General features: G+C 40.8%; 1 protein-coding gene across 1 annotated transcript; it reads left to right on the top strand.

Moving 5' to 3' along the window:
• The first annotated feature begins 4,090 nt into the window (after positions 1-4,090).
• Positions 4,091-8,845, top strand: LOC139627039 (olfactomedin-4-like). Its single transcript, XM_071487671.1, has 7 exons — positions 4,091-4,237; positions 4,387-4,512; positions 4,654-4,872; positions 6,569-6,722; positions 7,329-7,556; positions 7,986-8,154; positions 8,291-8,845. Exons 1-7 carry the CDS (start codon positions 4,184-4,186, stop codon positions 8,724-8,726), a joined length of 1,386 nt encoding a protein of 461 aa, XP_071343772.1. The 5' UTR covers positions 4,091-4,183; the 3' UTR covers positions 8,727-8,845.
• Positions 8,846-15,956: the final 7,111 nt, after the last annotated feature.

Here is a 15,956-nt window from a genome sequence, read left to right as displayed (position 1 = left end):
AGGGACAGGAGACTTGACCCCAGTGTGGAATCTGCAGCTGCAGTGTCAGGGTCGCAGCAGTGTGAAGGAGATGTCATAGGAGCTGAAGCTGAAGAGCTGAAGAGCCGAAGCAGCATAAGCCTCCTTGATGTTTGCATACAACAGATCAAGTGTCTTGTGGGAGAGTCAACATATTGAGCAAAGCCAGACAGGTGAGAGTCAACATTTGCAGTCACAAACTTAGACACTGACTACATCTGCTGTTGGCAAAAGTCTGAATAAACCAAATCCCTTATTCACAATTCTTTGTAACTCCAAATTTAACTCCATTTTCTTTTGTAATGTTGTAAAACCGTTGCTGTCAAATCTTTGTCATGGTGTAGGCTTGAATAAACAACTCAAAAACAGCAGGCAAAGAAACAGAGAAAAATAATATTCCTCACTGTCATGGCTGTTAGTTTCATCTCACGTCCATCTGAAGGCCATTGTAAAATGGCCTGCTGTGATAGGTCCAGACTTCACATATGATCGTAGTCTTTTCTTTTAGGGAAACATTTATTCTTTAGTCTTTATTGTGTATTTAAATGTTTATTTTAGTAAGTAAAAATAAGGACATTTAGGATGGGCCAGCTGTACAAGTGGATAGGCCCAGGCTCATTAGGCCCACCCATAACACTGCACCAGGAGGCCAGGTACTTTTGTCAGTTTCAATTTCTTTCAGAGAAAACTGTATTTTTTCCTTTTGAAGTGGACGGATACCAACATTTTCAGCCACGTCTGTCCAAGGTGCTCTTCATGTTCAATGCAAATCTTCTTTCTTCTGCTGCGAATGGTCCCTGTACAAGTATCATTGGCCATTTATGAGCTCACCTTTATTCACATCAGCAGTATTATGAGAAGATGGGAGGAGGGAAATGCTGTTTCATTTAACAGAGCCGAGCTATAGGGTACGTAGATTCAATCAACACAACAGTGTTAGATATTCTATTCACTCATCATCACTTGGTATCCTGACAGATATAACTGAATATTTGAATCTCTCTGTATTACTGTGAACAGTTTGATCGTATTGCAGGAGTGGACTAAACCAGCTGCAAGGTTGGTTCGGTCTGTCAAAAATGCAATAATCTATCCAGTAGATGTTGACATTTTTTCAGTTGGTAACAACGTCAAGAGCCACACCACTTCTAAAGTGTAGCTAATCAAATTAATTAAGATTTTTTTTTTTAATACACCCAATGTGTGCTTAAATTTCCTGTCTGCTATCATGGAGAATGATTATAAAGGCTGAAAAGTATGGTGGCCCGAAGAGCTCAACACAGTGCAAATTAAGAAAACACACAAAACACAAACAACAACATCATAACACAACAGAAGTGTTTCCGGAAGACACAAAAAAGCGATGACCCAGGCTGGGATGCAATGATTTGTGACTTTTGAAGTTAAAAGCATTGAAGAACAAGTACACATGGATGTATTATAACAGGCTACATGCATCCATGCAAGTGCGTCCTAGTCAGGTTCATCACTAAAATTATTCCAATGGCAACAGGAAATTCATGGGGGAGAGAGAGGATGACATGCAGCAAAAAGCCACGGGTTGGACTCGAACCAATGGCAGCTGTGGTTACCAAGGTGAGTCCCCCTCATCGCTCTTGTGGGTACGCTGGAAACACTTCCGTTGTGTTGTGAGTATTTGCAGCATGTGTTGTCAAATTTATTAAAGTGTTTTCTGAATCCGCTTGTGTTGTCTGATTTGTTGCATGTTTTCTTAAGTCGCTGTGCGCTGAGCTCTCAGGGCCAGTGCAGAAAAAGGGCTAGTTACTGAAGATTTTAGCATGCACCATTAAAAGGGTTTAATTTGCACAGCAAATGCAGCAGTTATTAACAAATTGCATGGATAACACACTGAACAGACTGAAAATTTGAATGGTGCAGTCTGAGTGGCTGTGAGATTTCTTCAGTGAGTATTTTGGGACAAAGTTGTTGCTTTCTGTTCCTGAATCCTATTACCACAAAAGTCATCACAGACACTGCACCTCTGTAAATCCACACACGAAAGGCACATATTAGTCACTGCTTCCCTTCCTCATTTGGATTTTCTTCCCATTTGTTTCTAATGGTGTACCCATAAAAAAAGAAGAAGAAAAAAAAAACGGACACATTTTGCCAACATAAACAAAAACTGATTGGTTTTCAGATGAACAGTTATGTTCTCAGTTATACTGTACACTCATTTCATGCTGCCCATTACATTACACCCCTTCACTGATTGCTGTTACTTCACTAGATTTATGTGACTGCTATATTTAATAGCTGCTTTGCATATAAGATTTTACTTATCAGTGTGTAAAAGGTGCTGCATTGTTATATGATAAACTACCCCAAAATATAAAGAGTAACTCCATCTTGACTGTAAAATGCTGAGTAAATACAGCTTAGATGTTAATGTAAGACTAACTAGCATTAACAGTGTACTTAGTACTTACGCCAAGGTCCTTACTTTTAAGTCTCATTGGATAAAAGCATCTGCCAAATAAGTGAATGTAAATGTAAATGCATCAGTGTTACTAATCCAATAATTATATATTAAATAATAAAACAACATGTCTCTGAATAATCATTACTTTTATTTCTTATCATGAAAGCTACAATAAAACATGTTTTGGCCATCTATCTGGGGCATGCTGGAAAAGCTGAAAACACAACATCTTACAAAGCTTGTTGTGACTCATGTTAGCAGTCACTTGTCATCCAGCAGACATTTGCTTTCATTTGGAGTCATGTTTTTGGCAGCTGGACAGATGTAAGCCCAAAATTTACACTGCTTCTAGCCCTGCACTGGTCTCCACCATAGGCACCGTTAGGCCTGATATTAGGCCCCAGATCTCAAAGATTTACTTATTTCTTTATTTTAATTTTGTTTTTAAAAAATGAGAAAATAACATGACATTAATATTGAAAAAATGCAATTCAAGCAGCAGATATACTTCACACTACTTGGCACTGTCAGAGAGAGAGAGACAGAGAGAGAGATAGACCATAGAGACAGAGACAGCCGCAGTTACAAGGCTTATTGTTAGCATCTGGTTAGCTAGCCAGCTAAGGCTATGAATATAAGAAACTCCCCCTCTTCTGCAAGCAAGGCTAGAAGAGGTGGAGGAAGAGTCACCTGTTGCTGTAGCAGCAGATGAGTCAGGACGTCAGAGTGGCACTGACTCACCTGCACGCTCAGGTTGTTTAAGCTGTGTAGTCTAAATCAGTGTCTCAGTAAGGCACACCTTACATGTTATTACAGATATGTGAGCCCCAGCCTCTGGTCTGCACTCACTGTGATGTGATTAATGTGGAATATGGGCTAAGTCTTCCAGCCATAGTTCATTTCCCCCAAAGCCCTTGCATGAAGCATCTCTGCATCTGATCTGAGGTTCTGCAACACTTTTGATAGCAAATAGACATTAAAGTAGAGCGAGTAGAAACTTGCTATACTTGCCCAAACATTTGACAATCCTAAGATTGCTCCAACAGAAAAATACCTCTCCAGTACGTTAACCAGCTAGCAAGTTATAGTTAGTTCATCAAAGCTTCTTCACTGAAAACAGCTGTCTGCAGCTGCTGGAAATGAGACTGATGAGCGTGGTATGTATGTATGTAAACCAAAACTGTAAAACTGCTGGTCATAAAAAAATAAGCTTAAAGATATTACAAGGCGCTGTAAGGGAACAGCAAAGTTTGGTGATAACTCCTTTGGGGTTGTCACTAAGAGTGACACGTTACACCTTACACACAATCATTTGACCTGCTGATTATAGAAAACAATTGCGGGCAGCTGCAGGTCTATTTTGTTGTGAATTATACTTTCAAAAAATTACAAAAGTAAAACTATGAATACAGGTTTGCTGTTTTGCTTAATGAGTTATTTTTTAATATAGATTTTAGTAAATAATTTTTTTTTGTAGAACCAGTTAGGATTCTTAAAATGTTACTTCTGTCAGCATCTATAATGACTGCATTTCCCTTCACATAAAAAATGATGTGTTTCTACAATCCCAACCACAAGGCTGAAGACACAACACACACACACACACACACACACACACACACACGTGATTCACTCGTGCAGAGATTAGAGAGAAGTTAGATGTTGCTGCTACAGTGAAAAGCAGTCAAAATTGTTTCATTTCACTCTGCTCCTTGATTCACTATGATGCTGTATGTGATCGTTCCATTTTGCGCTCTGTTCACTTTCACCCTACAGGTAAGAAAACACAGGCAATGTACTGATTAATATCCTTTTTTTAAATGACTTTCATCTCCTTAAATTTTATTACAAAGTACCATACACTGCCCATGGGTAGATATATTTTCATATGGTATTTAGTATTTTTGTTCTTTTACTGATTTCAGGCAGCTACTCGTGATGTGAAGTGTACGTGTGAGTTGACTTATTCTGAGACGGCATTCCCTCATGGCAAACTCAGCACAGCAGAGAGCAATGCATCAAAATGTAACAGCAAGATCACCCCCCAGAAGGTAACTAGTGATGTTATTATCTAAACCAGACTGTAAAGAACTGATGCTTCCTCCTCAGCTGCTGCAAAACTGACTCAGCCTAGACTCCTGTCATGCTAATGGAGCCCTGAGTGATGTGTGATCTACCTGCTCTCCTTCCAGACTCTGGAGCTTGAGAGGCTTCTGCTGGGTTTGGAACGACGTCTGCCCCAGTTGCAAGAAGATGTGTCAATGCTAGAGAAAGAGAATGATGGAGAGCTTTACGGAGCTCTCAGCCTGCAGGTGATAGAGAATGAAATGAAGGATATCAAACAGCTCATCGACACGCTCAACAGCACCACGCAGGAAAATCTGCACCTCACCACTGACACCACTAAACAGGTAGAGTCACAAACACATGCTGCTCAGCACTGATGTTACTCACGAAGGCAGCATCTGTGTGCAAACCTAAGGCACCATTTTTTGGTTTCTTACTTGCTGCTTGGTTAAAAGAATGTATGCAAGTCTGCAAATGCTAAGAGTTCTTGATTTTAAAGTCTATGCCAGTTACATTCTCATGGTCAAAGACTTATGGAGAAGAATCTTCTGCTTTAAGGGTTGCAGTTTCCTTATCTCTTTAAAGCCACTATAACTGATATTTTATATCACCAGTGGATTTAATGACTACATGTTGTACAGCTATACAGAGATTTTTGGTGTCTCTCAGCCCATTGTTTTGGTTGTAAAGCCCTCAAATGTGCAACAAGTGCATAGTCAGTGCTAGATGGCCAACAAGTCATTTATAACACCCCATTTTTTTGTAGGAGGACAAGCTCAGTTAGGACGTTAGGGTGGGGTAGCGTAGGTGTTAGGAGAGGTGGAATGGCAACACCAGACGACATTCCCTGGAGGAATGCAGTGGCTGAGAAGGAGCATAGGCCTGTATGATTGAGTACAAGTATATGGTGCTGACCCAGGAAAATTTGTATTTCTATACTGTCATACTGTCATTTACTATATGTTTATATACCAATCTCCTTTTATGGGTGTCCAGAGAGGGAGTTATAATTTAGTTTTTGACAATTACAATGATAAACAGTTGGATCTGCTGTTTGCTCACTGCTTATCCCAAGAGGTAAAGAAGAATAGAAGAGAGGTGGCGCAGAGCCCTTTTATTTTGAAAAACGAATTCATATGGAAGCTGCACTAGCAATAATTTATATATTACATATACAGATGGAGCCACTTCAATTTTCCCCTCCCAGCCAAAGACCTACCAGCTGCTTTCCAAAAGCCAGCCAGTTTCCAGTCAAAGGCCAGCCCCCCCTCCTGGGAGTGTGCCTAGATTCCACTGTATACCCGTCCATTCATTCACTTACAGGGTTTTACCATGAGATGGTGCTTTCTTTACACAGACATAGTAAACTGATTTTCATGCCTGTGATGAGGCAGTACACATGCACACACACGATATATGTATATATTTGTATATATATATATATATATAGAGAGAGAGAGAGAGAGAGAGAAGTAAATGGCAAAGTACTTACTAAGTACTACAAATTACTTGTTTGTGAGTGATCATGGAAGTGCTGTTTAAAATCAGTTTGTTGAAACATCTTCTCTTCATATTGAACCCAACATTGTTGTTGTAACACAATGTTTTATTATTATTATATTTTATTTTTGATTCATTTTAATGTAATCGCAGCTCCTGTATCACTTGTGGAGAAAGTGCCACATTCCATGGAAAAAAAAACAAAAAACTGATTTGATCAGATTTTGATTTGATCGGAATATTTTTACAGATTAGGAATAAAAACAAACAAACCTATTGATCTAACCCCTTATTTAATGAAATGTTCTCATTTGAATTTTGAGATGTCTTTATTCTGGTGACAGTTAGTTAGTTAGTTAGGCATATTGTTCATGTTTTATATTGATTGTTGTGAGTTTGGTAAATTACCTGAATAATATTCTCTCCTCAGTGTATAAGCTAGTGCAGTTTCTGTGATGACAGGTGATACTGCACTCAAATGCACTGATATTTGTAGACAAAAAAATACATTGTGATGTCATCTGTGCTGCTGTCTCTCAGCTGGAGGACCTGAAAGCTGAGATGCAGGAGCTGGAAAGGTATGACACTATGCAAGTGGTGATGAGTAAACAAGACAACCAGCGTCTGAAGACAGATCTGGATCAGTGCAGGAATGGACTTCACCCAACCATCCAACCCACTGAGCCCCAACATGGTAAACCTCAAAACCACAGTGAAGGGACACTTGGAGACAATAATACACTGTGACTGGTAGTATCCGTCTCTACTAGGTGCAGCAGGATGTCATATACATAGAGATATGGTGCCCATAATCACTCGGGTAGCTCTAATCAGCTCAATAGCCAATGCAAACACAGGTTCATGGTGCATCCAATCAAATGCTATGATCAGACACATCCAGTTGTTATTAAAGACACTCTTTGATAAGGCCTGTTTGATCAGGTCTTACTAATGTTGATATTAGTGGGTCAACCCTCAAATTGAAGACCTTAGCTCAAATCTTTGCATGCTTCTTCATATTTGTCTGATATTACTGTTTGCTCTTCAGTTTGTAACATAAGCTGCTCCTCTGTCAGTAGAGTTGACATGTTTGTGACTGGGTAGGAGACCTCGACTGACTTACCAAGTTGACACCCATGTGAATGCTAAGCCTGATTGTAGCTTTTATCAGATATCAGATATCAGTTATCCTGGAAATGATAAGCTCACTTCATAGTCCACGCCACAGCTGTGCTCATCTAGTATCCCTATTATTTGCAGACTTTTTTTCTCTTTCCTTCTTTGCACATTTCCCCCTCAGGTAAGTGTCCACACAGACAGTTCCTGAACATCACGGGGCCCCGGGTGTACACAAAAGGAGAGTATCCTGGCTCCTATATGTATGGAGCATGGGGTCGGGATCCCAAACCACAGGCGGGTAAGGAGAACTGGTACTGGCTGGTATTGATGACCTCCAGCAACAGATACTCCAACTACGTCCGTCTCTACTCCAGCCTGAGCTCTCTCATTGTTGGGGTGAGCGTCCCAGGTAAAGAGCTGCTGTTATAGTTGTGAAAATGTCCGACATTTCAGTTCAGTAGAGACTTTGTCTGTGGGGGCATGTTTTTATTATTTTTTATTCTGGACTCAGATTTTTTATTTTTTATTATTTATTTTTATCAAATGTACACAAACCTTGGGGTAATGAGCACTGCAGTGGTGAAATGTGCTAATAAAGTCAACTAATTGACCCTTGACATTCATAACTGCAGCAATTGTGAACTTGTGTAACTGTTCACACTGGGGTAAAAAGACACAAAAAACCTGTACATCCAGGAGTAAATCATGTATTTGTTGGGGTCTATTTTTAGCAGAGGATGCACATGCATTTGCTGAACTGCTGAAGTGAGTATTTCTAGCAGCAAACCAAACCACTTATGATTACATCCATTTGTATTTCCTCCTCTTTTATTTCCAGGTAATGTCCAGATTCACTCCTCCAACCCAACCACCAACACTGTCCAGGGTCCTAATGTTGTTCTGTATGGAGAGGCCTTATACTACAACTGTTACAACCAAGATGCAGTTTGCCGATTCAACCTCACCACTAAAACTGTTACCACCTTACAACTACCCAAAGGCACCAGGTTTGCTCTCTCTCTCTCTCTCTCTCTCTCTCTCTATCTATCTATCTATTTCTATGATACAGACATTATGTTTATATGTGAGGAGAAATAAAAAAATAAACATCATGCACCCAACAGCATGTCTCTGTTTTGTCAGATTTAACTCAAAGGGTAACTTCTGCCGCCTTGATGAATGCTACCCATACACTGACCTGGACCTGGCAACAGATGAGTCTGGTGTGTGGGTGATCTACACCACCACACAGGACTTTGGCAACCTGGTGCTGTCCAAGCTGGAGGAGGGTGAACCACCGACGCTCGGCCAAACCTGGCACACCCCAGTCTACAAGCAGGGGGTGACCAACACCTTCATGGCCTGCGGCGTGCTGTATGCAACGCGGTACATCGACAAACACATGGAGGAGATCTTCTATTCGTTTGACACCTCAACAGGGGTAGAGAAGTTCAACATTGGCATATTCATCCACAAGATGTCTCCAAATATTTATGCCCTGAACTACAGCCCTGTGGACCAGATGCTACATGCCTACTGTGACTCCCACATGGTCTCCTATAAGGTTTTATTTGGTTAAATGGAGAATTCTGACTTTTTCTGTAAAAGCCTCCCTTTACTTTCTTGTTTACTGGCATAATAATATGTTGTAATATGTGCTATACAAATAACACTGAATTGAAATAAAATTGAATTGAATTGAATAATCAAATAAAGGTTAATCCATAAAAAAAGGCTCCATAAAAAAGGCTTGCACTATAAATGGTATACACAAGGTAAATTTATATGGTAAATTGACCATAATGTACACCTACATTCGCCCAATTTCATCAGTACAGCTCATGCATTGTGTCATGTCATACCCAGTGCTTTGCCCAAAACTGACATGGGTTTAGATTTCCTGCACTCACTCTGTGTTTGCTCCTAAATTGTGGATTGATGTCATCTGACTGTTTTAAATTTTAACTGTATTTTAATGCCACACTAATTTAATATACACTCTATTTCAATATTTACTATAAACTACAGCCCAAACAGTAGAGCACTGTATTTCTGAATTCAATTCACTGTATGAATTGAAGTTATTATTTTATTTTAGGAGCAATATATTTTTTGAAGTGCAATATTCTTTGTGTTTTCAGTCTGTTTCTGTTTGCACTGATCAGGGGTAGGTCTCTGCATTTCACTATACATTTTGTTCAGTGAAAATAACATCTTGTATACTAGAGCCAGAGGCCACAAACAACAACAACAAAGACCAGACAATGAAAATGTCATGTAAATCAAATGATGGCTGTGACTCAAAAGTTACTTCCTGTTTTCAGTTGGTGACATTGTCACTGTGACTTCATATTAGTAGGCAGATGTATTGTATTCACTGTGAGACTGCCATCAAAAGTGAAACTTATGGAAGAGGAGGAAGATTGGACAATAAAGAGTAGAGTTCAAGCCAGAGAATCCACTGCATTGTCCCTTGCAATGTTAAATTGTGTCCACACGATGGAGCCATCGTCTCTGTCACAGGACACAGTGAAAATGTCATGCCAGGATAGCCACTTCTGTTCAATGGACATTCATCATTTTCACAGTGAAGCATTATCATGGTGCTAACTATCATCTGACCAACTCTGGGGCCATTTGGACAATTTCAATGGAAATAGATGCAACTTTCTGTTTCTACATTTGGCACACCATTATGGGCAAGCTGTTCAATGACATCTGAAAACCTTTACAATGTAACATCGCAAAGACCTTGAGATGAGATACACCAAATGTAATGACTGTCTGATCACATTGGTAGATGGAGTTCGTAAAAATAGCTTCCTGTTTCATGGCGAAACATCAAAAAGGTTTGAGGTTAACTTCATCCTGAGGTTAAAGTGACTCAAACAAAACATTGCTGGCATTTTGAGATGGCACGTAAAGCAAATTCATGTGACACTTACTTTTCTGGCATTCACTTGAGTTTTTCATGCTTGTGAACAATAGATTTGTTCATGCAACCTTGATGTGCACAAACGACTGTTTAAGGAGAACACAATCATTGAACCTGTTCTTAGGGAGAACACTCTGTATCATTGAACCTGTTTTTAGAGAGAACACTGTATCACTGAACCTGTTCTTAGGGAGAACACTCTGTATCATTGAACCTGTTCTTAGGGAGAACACTCTGTATCATTGAACCTGTTCTTAGAGAGAACACTGTATCATTGAACCTGTTCTTAGGGAGAACACTCTGTATCATTGAACCTGTTCTTAGAGAGAACACTGTATCATTGAACCTGTTCTTAGGGAGAACACTCTGTATCATTGAACCTGTTCTTAGAGAGAACACTGTATCATTGAACCTGTTCTTAGAGAGAACACTGTATCATTGAACCTGTTCTTAGGGAGAACACTCTGTATCATTGAACCTGTTCTTAGAGAGAACACTGTATCACTAAACCTGTTCTTAGGGAAAACAATCTGTATTATTGAACCTGTTCTTAAGGAGAACACTCTGTATCATTCCACCTGTTCTTAGAGAGAACACTGTATCACTCTGTACAGAGAGAACACTCTGTATGATGCAGAGCTGAAATGTGAACTCAGAGCTGCTGACTCAGACAGGAATCATGTGTGTCCTTGTTCAGGGGATCTGGTGTCTCCATCTGGACCAGCAGGCAGCTGGGACCATCTGCTGCTGCTGACCTGGACCACCTGCTCCCTCACAGACCACCAGTCTGACCAGTCTGACCAGTCAACCAGTGATTCTGCTCCTCTGCTCTGTTTGAATCAGCTGATCTGTTTAATAACCTCATGATTGTTTAATAGAACGTCACTTCTGTGTGTGTGTGTGTGTGTGTGTGTGTGTGTGTGTGTGTGCGTGTGTGTGTGTGTGTGTGTGTGTGTGTGTGTGTGTGTGTGTGTGTGCCAGAACATCACTCTGGATCATTTGAACCTGGTCTCTCGATCTGAATGTGGTCTCTGTATGTGACCCTGGACTCTGGATGTGGATGTGTGGATGGATCCTGATTGGTTGAGAGTGCTGGCTTTAGGTGCAGTACCTGTCTCCTACCTGCTCTGTCCTGTGACTCTGCTGACTGTAAAATAATGGGCTGTAATGGATGTGAAGTCTCCAGCAGCAGGTCACATGTTTCAATGCAGGTCCTAAGGGCCCTGACCCCCCCGGGAGGAGTCAGGCTGCTGCTGGTGGCAGACCCTGACCCTGTTAGAGGATCAGCTCAATAACAGAAGTACCACTGGGCTGCTTTCAGCCCTTGACCTTCATCATCTGTTGGGGGGCTCTCAGTTTCAGTGATCCTGTTTCAAAGATCAGATCCACTGCTGAGAACAGACCAGACCACACTGAGCTGCCACAGGGAGGGGGGGGAGGTCATCACATGCACTCACATATGGCCCAGTAAACCCCCCAGGCCCCGTTAGTGAGGCAGAAGGTCAGATATGCCTTAGTGCAGCTGCAGAAAGATCATCCAGTGAGTTTCACCTGTTTCTCTCTGACCACACGAACTTGATGACAAAACAAACATTAGCCTCAGAAACATGAAGAACCAACACTGAAGAGACCAAACCTGCAGGTCCTCTGACCTGGAGCTGAAGAGGGGGCCAGGTCTGTGGTAGACAGAGTGATAATGGGGGATGAATCCATGTGGTGGCTGGCTGGAGTGTGTGTGCAGTGCTCAGGGTGGAGGCTTCACAACCATGGGCAGATAATCCACAAAAGAAGAACACACAAACGGGCAGAGCTGAACCGGCAGACAGGAGCAGAAATCTGGAGTACACAGAGGAAACGAATCACTGCAGGTCCAAAGCAAGGTAGTCAGCTGACTGTGACATCACAGAGTGATAGTACAGGTGGGGCGGTGGGTAAATGAGGAAACTGCAGTCAGATGCAGAGACAGGACCAGTACACACATACACACACGCACACACAGACAGACCAAAAAGCAAACTGGGGATAAACAAACACATGAGGGAAGGGAACACAGGAAAACACAGGAGAACACAGGAGAACACAGGGAACACAGGAAACACAGGGGTCTAATCCTAACACTTTAAGTTTTAAAATATAAAATACATGAGAAACAATGAGATGAGATGAAAGAAATATCCATAAAGACATCTTGACTCTATGAATGTCCATCAACAGCATGAACATGTAAACAGAGACCAGGTTGGTACAGGGCCCATCAGGATTATTGAGGATCAGTGACCTCCAGCTCAGTCCACCATCGATATGTGGAGTCAACTTGGTGATGTAGGAGAGGCCACATAATCCTGTGTGTGTGTGTGTGTGTGTGTGTGTGTGTGTGTGTGTGTGTGTGTGTGTGTGTGTGTGTGTGTGTGTGTGTGTGTGTTCATTTTTTGTCTCTACATGTGCTCTCCATGTCTCTGTGGAGGAGAGCACACACACACACACACACACACACACACACACACACACACAGTACAGACCTGCAGGTGATTCACTTCATTATTGATTAGGTTAAGGTCTCCCTGTCTCTGTCACTCTCTGTCACACACACACACACACACACACACACACACACACACACACACACACACACACACACACACAGGTTTACTGATGAAATACCTTTTAAGCTGAGTTCATAAATTATCTGTATGAATATTTAAGCAGCAGTGAGCTGAGCCACGACTGTGTGTGTGTGTGTGCATGTGTGTGCATGTGTGTGTATGTGTGTGTGTGTGCAGATGTCGTGACATGCACACAGAGAATATGTATCTGCTATAAATATCTATAAAGAATGAGAGAGAATATTCTTCCATCTCATCTCATCATAAGAGACCAGACACATCTGAAGAGGGAGGGGGGAGAAAGTGAGAGACCTGAGGAGGGGGGGGGGCAAGAAGTGGGTGGTAATGGAGAGAGAGGAGTGAGGAACAAAGGGCTCTAACTGTAGGAAAAGAAAATAGAATGAAGGAAAGGTAACAAAAAGGAAAACGAGAAGGAAGGAAGTGTGGACAGAGAGAGATGAGGGTAGGAAGGAATGAAAAGAGGGAATAAAGATCAAAGGCAAAAAATATCAAGGCTGAACTGAGGGAGGAAGAAAGACAAAGTAAAGGAAAGGAACACGACAAAAAAGGAAACAATGAGAAAAGGGAAAAAAGAGGAAAAATATGTACAATTTGAAAAATACAACCTGATGAAATGTGTAACCTTTGTTAAATAATGTGATATTCATCTGAGGACTCTTATGAACATTAATGATGTTTAGAGTTATGACTGACGTCTACGTACATACATGACGTCTCTACAAACTGATGTTGATGTAAGAAACAGTTTTAGCCATAATAGCAGCATTTGGCCTGTTGGTCCACCCCTTTGGGCCAGACTGAAACATCTCAACAACTACTGGATCGGTTGACATTCAGTCTTCTACAGATGTCTTTGTGCTAAGACATGTTTAACTAAGATGGTAAACATGTTAATCATCAAACATGCATGCATCAAACATGATAGCATGTAGACATGTATTTTAGCTTGTAGACGTGTATGTTAGCATGTAGACATGTATTTTAGCTTGTAGACATGTATGTTAGCATGTAAACGTGTATGTTTGCATGTAAACATGTGTGTTTGCATGTAGGCATGTATGCTAGCATGTAAAAGTGTATGTTAGCTTGTAAACGTGTATGATAGCATACACCTCTTCCCTGTGCAGACTTTGTGGCTCTATAACAACGTCACCTGTCTTCCTCCGTATCTCCGGTCAATATAACTAAAAAGACTGATATTATTTACCAATCAGACCTAACTATAGGTCACAATAAGCTGCTTAACAGATGATGCATGGGCTGGTTTCTTATGGGAGAACAGTCTTATATGAAGTTATTTATTCGTGAGTTATTTTTTTAAGATTCACGTCTTCAGTCGGAGACGGTTGGTTTGAGCCACAGACTGGGTTTCATAGGAACCAGGCTCATTCCTGAAGGAGTGCTCCATGTTGAGGCTCATTAAGTTTCAGAGACAGTGGAGGAGGAAGAACTGTGAGGACTGAAGAACACACACCATCATTTGCAAATATAATGTCCAATTTAACTGTTATGCCAATTACACACAACTCTATCCACCAATCAGAGCTGGTGAACAGTCCAATTCAACAACCCTCTATGACTGTCTTTCGGAAACTTCCTGAATCTGAGGTCATCGTAGGTCACAACACAACTCATCGGTGAACTAACAAATTACTCAAAGTCCTGTTTGGAATAACCTTTGATCAGCTTTATGTTTTGAACCCCAGGTGAAGAACCTTGTGCAGTCGTGTTTTATTTCAGCCACAGATTTGGAGAAACTCATCATGCTCTTATTTGACCACAGTGGCTCTGTAGATCGATCCCATCAGAAATCAATCCACCACAAACCTGCAGCTCAAGTCCAAAACTGTGTCCACGTCACCTGGTCTCAGCATCTCTACACTGACTGATAACTAATGACTTAAAATTATTTTAATGATTTTTAGGGTGGGGCCTGTGCTGACCCCTCCCTTTACTTCTAAGATGTTCCCCCCTTTCAATCCAGGAGCAGTCTGAGATCCTCTGGTAGTGGACTGCTGCCTATTCCAAGCAGAGGAAGTCAGACTCTCAGAGTTGGTTCCTGTTTTATTTTTTAATTTAATTTATATTTTACTTTGTTAGGCTGTTTTTTATTTGACTCCTGAAGCTACAAATAAAGTCTTCTTCTTCTTCTTCTTCTTCTTCTTCTTCTTCTTCTTCTTCTTCTTCTTCCTCTTCTCATTATTATTATTATTAGTATTGTTATTATTACATTTTCATGTATATATATCAGGGAGGATTCCCTTCAACCTGGAGGAATAAGTGCTGTAATAAATAATAACTATAAAACAGAGAGCTGTGAAAAATGTGTAGATTTTATAAAATGAAATAAGAAGTGTAACTTCAGTTTCCTCTTTCTCTCTTTTTTTAAAACTCTTTTTCACATCTCAACATTTTCATCATAAAACAGTGTCAACACATGAAACAGCTTCAGCACCTTCTCTCTTTCTGCCCCTCTTGTTTCCCACTCCCCCTCTCCTTTTTATTCCCACTGTTGTCTCCTGTGTATAAAGAGCTCTTCTCTGTGTGTATCTCACTCGCTGGCTCCAGTTGCAGTGATTGGCTGAGTAGCATCATGTGACCAGTGTAAAGGCTGCAGGAACTGAGCCAGTTAAAATAGAAACATTGTGTCAAAATGTAGTTGTTTTTGTTGAGAGAGAGAGAGAGAGAGGATGACATTCAGGGAGGGCCCCCAAAATTCAGTAATTATCAATAATTTATAGGTCGTATGTCTTTTTAGCCAATTATAGACCTATATCCAACCTCCCCTTTATTTCCAAAATCATTGAGAAGGTCGTTGCAAACCAGTTCTGTGATTATCTGCACAGGAATGGTTTGTTTGAAGATTTCCAGTCAGGTTTTAGAGTCCATCATAGCACAGAAACAGCTCTGGTTAAGGTTACCAATGATCTCCTCATAGCCTCAGACAATGGACTTGTCTCTGTACTTGTCCTGCTAGATCTTAGTGCCGCATTTGACACCATCGATCATAAGATTCTATTACAGAGACTAGAGCATATGGTCGGCATTAAAGGAACCGCACTAAGCTGGTTTAAGTCATATCTGTCAGATAGACTCCAGTTTGTTCATGTTAATAATGACTCCTCTATCAACACTACAGTCAGTCATGGAGTTCCACACGGTTCTGTGCTAGGACCAATACTTTTCACTCTATATATGCTTCCTCTAGGAAACATTATTAGGAGGCACCAGATAAATTTCCATTGTTACG

The sequence above is a fragment of the Trachinotus anak genome, unplaced genomic scaffold (assembly GCF_046630095.1).
Source record: "Trachinotus anak isolate AG129_WGS33_773 ecotype Australia unplaced genomic scaffold, CSIRO_AGI_Tana_v1 ptg000002l, whole genome shotgun sequence".
Classification (NCBI taxonomy): Eukaryota; Metazoa; Chordata; class Actinopteri; order Carangiformes; family Carangidae; genus Trachinotus; species Trachinotus anak.
The sequence above is the reverse complement of the archived record's forward strand: the minus strand, read 5'-3'. Positions and strand labels throughout refer to the sequence as shown.

What these genes read in the sequence shown, in the direction of transcription:
- LOC139627039 (XM_071487671.1), top strand. Translation starts at nt 4,184, where the DNA reads ATGATGCTGTATGTGATCGTTCCATTTTGCGCTCTGTTCACTTTCACC. An exon ending in GCAAGATCACCCCCCAGAAG is followed by an intron (nt 4,513 to 4,653) that starts GTAACTAGTGAT and finishes CTCTCCTTCCAG; the next exon opens with ACTCTGGAGCTTGAGAGGCT. An exon ending in ACCCACTGAGCCCCAACATG is followed by an intron (nt 6,723 to 7,328) that starts GTAAACCTCAAA and finishes TTTCCCCCTCAG; the next exon opens with GTAAGTGTCCACACAGACAG.